We start from the raw sequence: 5,761 nt of genomic DNA on the forward strand, positions 1-5,761 counted from the left end.
TATTGTAATCCATAGGGGGGCACAGAAGAAAATCTTTGGGAACCACTGCTTTAGTTTAGTTTTTATCATGTCTGATCAACTTAAGTTTTTTAATCTGTGTTATGTAAAGGTGTTAGGGCTGCAACAACATATCAATAAAATCGATAAAAAACTACAGAGCATTGTCAATGCTGGTTGACAGAAATAAAGTTTTTTTTTTTTAAACTGCAGAATGAGTTGAACGGAACAAGGTGGGGGTAGAGCAGAGGCTGTGTTTTCATAGAAAATTAAGTAAATTTTACAAATGACCAACGCCAAGAAAACGGTTTGACCCAAGTCCTCAAAAGTGTGGGAGCACTTCATGCTTCACAAAGCTAAAAAAAAAAGAATAACATACAAGCTTTGCAAAAGTGACTTGACATGGCAAGGGAGCACCACGGTGATGATCCAGGTAACATGTCGAAGTCATCAATGAACATAAAGAGAGCTTAACAGCAGGGTAAGTCACTACATTTGTTCCATTTCAAAGTGAGAACACGTAACATCAGTCTCTCCAGTAGCTGGCCTGATGCTGCTGGTTGTTTGTTGTCTGATTAATGACAGTGATAGAGTATGTGTGTGTTACTTTTTATTTCAATTTAATTGGTACAAGTAGTGCTTTATAAATAAATCTAACACAAAGATGGTAATAATTTAATGATTAAGCTTCAAGTTTTAATTTGCTGCTGGCAAAGTCTGAGTGAAGGGAGTGAGGCAGGATGAATTGCATTTAGACAGGGATTAAAGTAATTTATTAGATCTACTCAAATGTGTGTAGTTAGGTATTATGTGTGTATGTGTGTGTGTGTCCTGTGTTTAATTGCTCTTTGGGCTACTTACTTGCTTTAACCTAATACTGCAAGTGAAACAAGGCATTTCTTGACTTGCTGTAAATTGTGCTATAATACATAGTATACCGTCTTTCTCATTCCAGAAAAAAACGGCAAACAATGACAGCCTTCATGATATCGCGCAAACCACAGCAAACTTGCTCTACCTGCAGATATATTGACAAGTGTAGCCAGTGAAGCCTATATAACATTTATAGTAATGTACAAGTGTTAATGCTGAAACAAATCCTGTTACTGGGTTTTCTGATTTGGATTTCTTTATCATTTATTTATTGTTCCAACAGCTCGGGACCTTCAAATAACAAAAATGCCTCTTTATTGCACTTCATACAAAAGTAGTCTACATATTTCGCAGGTATAAATCATACATATGTTTATATTTTTGTGTACATTTATTTTTATATTGAAGCTATTTGACAAACATTTATGTATTTATTATTATTCAATATTATACTAATAGAATAGTCAAGTAGCAACCTGTTTTTAAACAATTTGCTATGTCAGTCAAATGTTCTATTTTGGAATAAAGAGGTAGAAATTTTTTTTTTTTTTGGCCAATTCATCTATTAATCGAAAAAAAAATTGATTAATTATTTGATTATTGAAATAATCATTAGTTGCAGGTGTTTCTGTAATAGAATCTGTAAGTTTAACAGTCATCTGTCCTTTTATTACAACCCCTTCAACACATTAGTACAAACCAAAAACATAAAGAGAACATAAACATCAATAAAAAAAATAAACACAGAAATCAAGAATAAATATTGAAAATATAAAAAACTAATAAGAAAGAGCATCCCTCAATGGTAACTTTTGTTTTTCAAAAACGTCAACAACAAAGAGGGAGATTAATGACATCAGCTGTTTTTTAGTTTTTCAGATTATAAAAATCATATTCCTATTTTTGTTTGAGTTGTATGCAGCCAGAAACAGCTTAAACAAAGTAAATAATATAGTTACCAATGTTTTTGTGTCCCTGAATGTCCTCCAGCACCGACCTCTCCTTGTGAAAGCCGTAATCTCCTCCCTGAGAGTCGGCCTGGAACTCCTTCACGGAGGCTCTGGCGGATCTGCCGGAGCTGACCCGGTACACTGAGGCCGACACTCCCTGGCCTAGCCGCGACTGGACGGTCCAAATCTTGCCAAAGATCTCAAATAGCACCGGCCTGGTGGTACTCTGGTCCGGTGGGATTCTATCTGGTGCCTGCAGCTTGGCGCACGGCTCGGAGTGTCCACAGTGAGCCATCGAATCGGTCGGAGAGGAGTCGAGCCAGCTAGATGACAGGACAAAGGAGCAGCGGAAGCATCTTCATCATCAGCGCCTCACAAAGCACGAAGACGTGCCAAGGCCAGCTAATAAACACCGACCCACAATCTGGTTCAAACAAAATATAAAGTAATGTCGGGGCATATTACCGCTAAAAGGCTCTCAGAAACTAAATAAGCTGACGCAACTTACTGAGCTTAAACTAAGCAGTGACGTGCAAAAACAAAGCAATACACCTTCACGGTGCAAAACACAGCCCTGTATCTATATTGCACCGAGTAATATTACGGCTAAAACATCTTATAAGTTAGTTAAGTTCGTCATCTCAGGCTTTGGTGAAGTTTTCACTGAGTTTTGTAAACTCAGGTTGTTGATATCAATCTAACTTCCGTTTCCGATTAATGTTTTTTAACAGTCTGCCCCCTGCCGATGGGGAATATACTTACAGAGTTATCTGTCCACAGATGTATTCACTGAACTAGAAAAACACTTTTGTTTCAATGTTTCAGTGGCTCTATCCCCTCTCAACTTTATTGAACAAACAATAATATACAATTTGTATTAGGGAATGATAAAAAGAAAACACTTTCTGCAAAAATGCAGTGTGCTGAAATGTGCTGAAGAAGCTCAAACAGACTTTTTTGTGGTAAAACAATCAAATCGAAAGCTAAAATTAGCTACAAAAAAACTAAACACTAAAACTATCTAAACCAAAAGTTGCAAATATTAAAAAGTACAATAGCAAAAGCTACAAAAAACAATAAAAAAATGCTAAAAGCTAAAATTATCAAAACAGTAGCTAAAAGCTAAAACCATCAAAACAGTAGCTGAAAGCTAAACAATTAGAACAGTAAAGCAAAAAATATTAGAAAAACAGAGGTGACTCAAAAAAGGCAGGTTCCACATGAAAATGCAAAACTCAAGGTAAATTTTTTTGACTGAAGAAAAAAAGCTTCCACAGGACTTATGACACACCTGAAGCCAGTAGCACAGGAAGAAGAAACTCAGGGAACCCACACAAGAAGCAGGAATGGATTACAGCTACAACAACAAACAATGAGCCAATCCACATGAGGGGCAAGGGCAAGACATTGTAGTGGAATAAATAATTATCAAATAGTGAGATGACTGTTTCAAAGAATCAGAGAAAGATCGATTTTTGTCTTTTAAGAGAATTTTAATCCAAAGGCAAAAAAGCATTTGGAGACTCCACTAATTGAACTTAATCAATCACGACCATTAGTCTCACCTGCTTCACCCAGTATTTAAGATCACAGCTCTCACTCATTCCTCGCCAGATTATTGACCGGTTTATACCCAGTAGATGTCCAGCAATTACTCACAGTTCATGCCTGCCTCGTTTTTGACCCCATGCCTTTCCCTCGACCCTCGCCTTCAGCCTACTCCTTGCCGGACACCTCCTCGGACTCTGACTACTGGTAACGACCCTCACTTTCACTCTCTGGACCTCGCCTTGTGGATTACCCCTGTCTGGATTTGTTTGCTAGTTACGGACTTCCTGGTTCTGACCCCTTGCCTGACTCTGGACTTACCCGACTGCCGAATCCCCTCATGGACGATCGTTGCTGCTTCTACCTTGCAACTCCTGGTGATCGTTCCAGTTCCAGACCAGGCCCGATTTCAGACCGAGAGTGCCGCTCTTAACACTAGCAAGCCTAAGAGTCTGGTGTTTTCAAATAAAGGGTTAAACCTTTGTCTGTGTCCTCTCGTTCTGACTCAGTCCACGCTCTGCCTTGTCAGAATAATCTGGCCAAAACTTATTATGGAGTCAGACGAGCAGCGATGGCACACTGACATTGAAAACGCCGTTTCCGGTCTAGAGAGAAATGTTCAGGATATGATGCAATTAATCCACAACATGTCCTCGAATGTTTCACATTCCGCCACCAGTATCGATCCGACCTTTTGTTTCGCCAATGCACGAGCCTAAGGTAACGCCTCCGGAGAAGTTCATCGGAGAAGCGAAACAGTGTCGGCCGTTTCTCACACAATGTGAGATTCATTTCCAGCTGCAACCATCCTCGTTTCCATCGGAGCGCTCCAAGGTATATTGGACCAACCTGTCTCCTTCCTGTCTGTCCTGATTGTTTCTCTCCATCCTCACAGCTGAATGACAGGAACTTTGTGTTCAGGAGGTTTAAAAAATACAGCAGTCTAACCACATATAAAAACACAAAATCTTAATTTTAAATGATATTGTTGTTGGATATCAGTTCGTGATCGGACGCTTTATCTGATCAGACTTATCAAATTAATCACAGCATGTGAGGATTCTGGTTTTGGTTCCGTTTCGGGTTTTGGTTTTTTCCTTTTGGTTTCTCGTCTTTTAGTTTTAGCACACCTGTCATTAGTTTAGTAATGATGTTTGTCTTGTATTTAAGAGCACTGTTACTTAGGTTTTGCGTTGGGTCCTCGTCATTATACGTCTCGATCATGTCCTTAGAGAACTGTTCTTCTCTTTGCTCCAGGATGGATTTTGACTTGTGCAGGCTGCACTTTTGACTATGTTTCAAGGTACGAGTTTTGTAAATAAAGATTTATGGACCCAACCATACAGAATGGACCAGGCAGCAAGGTTGTTTTTGGGCCTCTCTTGGGAGGAATTCCACCAGCTGAACGCCAAGCTGAGGAGGTATCGCGGCGCAAGGATTATCTCCGAGAACAGCAGTGGCAAGGCGGACCTACCAAGTCCTGGTGCTGTCAGGAAGTGTTTTTGGGCGGCGCATGACCTCCTGGATGAGGAGTTTAGTTACCCAGAGTTGGTGATGCTCCCGGGGATGGGACGTGTACCGGTGGCATGCTCGGCGGTGGGCCTCATGTATTACGCTACCGTTGAGGCTGAACCTGAAGACCCCGCGGCTGAACCCAATGTGTCCGCGGCTGAACCCGAAGTGCCCGCGGCTGAACCCAATGTGTCTGCAGCTGAACCTGAAGTGCCCGTGGCTGAACCTGAAGTGCCCGCGGCTGAACCTGAAGTGCCCGCGGATGAACCCAATGTGTCTGCGGCTGAACCTAGCGGGCTCGTGGCTGAATCCGAAGTGTCTGCGGCCGAATCCGAAGTGTCCGCGGCCGAATCCGAAGTGTCCGCGGCCGAACCCAGCGTGTCAGCGGCCGAAACCAGCGTGTCTGCGGCCTAACCCAGCGTGTCAGCGGCCGAACCCAGCATGTCAGCATTTAAGTTTAGGGGATCTGGTCGGCCTCTGGGTGGTGTTATCCGGGGCGCTCGTCTGTGGTCCGGCCGGCCTCTGAGCGATGCTTTTCGGCATCTCTTTCGGTGGCTCGGGCGACCTCCGGACAGAGCCTCCCAGTTTTTTCGACGTGGGCGACGTCGGCCTTCAAGCTCTATCCAGGAGTTGCGCCGGTCGTGCGGTTAGGTTTTGAGCGTTTTTTTTTTCTTTTTTCTTGCTCTAGCCCTCCATCCATGTTTTGGGCTGTACCCCCCACCACCCTCCCGTGCTGGTTTTTTTTTTTTTTGTTTATTGTTTGGTTTTGGGTGTCTGGGAGCCGCCTTAGAGGAGGGGTACTGTGAGGAATCCTGTCTGCCTCCAACTTACCTGGACACCCTCTCACCGGAGCACTTTGTAAATACTCACCTGGATCACCT

General features: G+C 42.4%; 2 protein-coding genes across 2 annotated transcripts in view; one reads left to right on the top strand and one right to left on the bottom strand.

Moving 5' to 3' along the window:
- The window catches only part of uhmk1 (U2AF homology motif (UHM) kinase 1), a 24,782-nt gene extending 22,248 nt beyond the window's left edge, over window positions 1–2,534 (bottom strand). Inside the window, exon 1 of the mRNA XM_017439813.3 lies at window positions 1,830–2,534. Within this exon, the coding sequence (XP_017295302.1) occupies window positions 1,830–2,115 (286 nt within the window). The 5' untranslated portion in view covers window positions 2,116–2,534. The remainder of the gene's footprint in view (window positions 1–1,829) is intronic.
- Window positions 2,535–4,715: 2,181 nt separating this feature from the next.
- On the top strand, window positions 4,716–5,294 carry LOC112449849 (magnetosome-associated protein MamJ-like). Its single transcript, XM_025002439.1, has one exon. The coding sequence runs from the start codon at window positions 4,716–4,718 to the stop codon at window positions 5,292–5,294; it is 579 nt and encodes a 192-aa protein (XP_024858207.1).
- The last annotated feature ends 467 nt before the right edge of the window (window positions 5,295–5,761 follow it).

The sequence above is a fragment of the Kryptolebias marmoratus genome, linkage group LG18, assembly GCF_001649575.2.
Source record: "Kryptolebias marmoratus isolate JLee-2015 linkage group LG18, ASM164957v2, whole genome shotgun sequence".
NCBI lineage: Eukaryota > Metazoa > Chordata > Actinopteri > Cyprinodontiformes > Rivulidae > Kryptolebias > Kryptolebias marmoratus.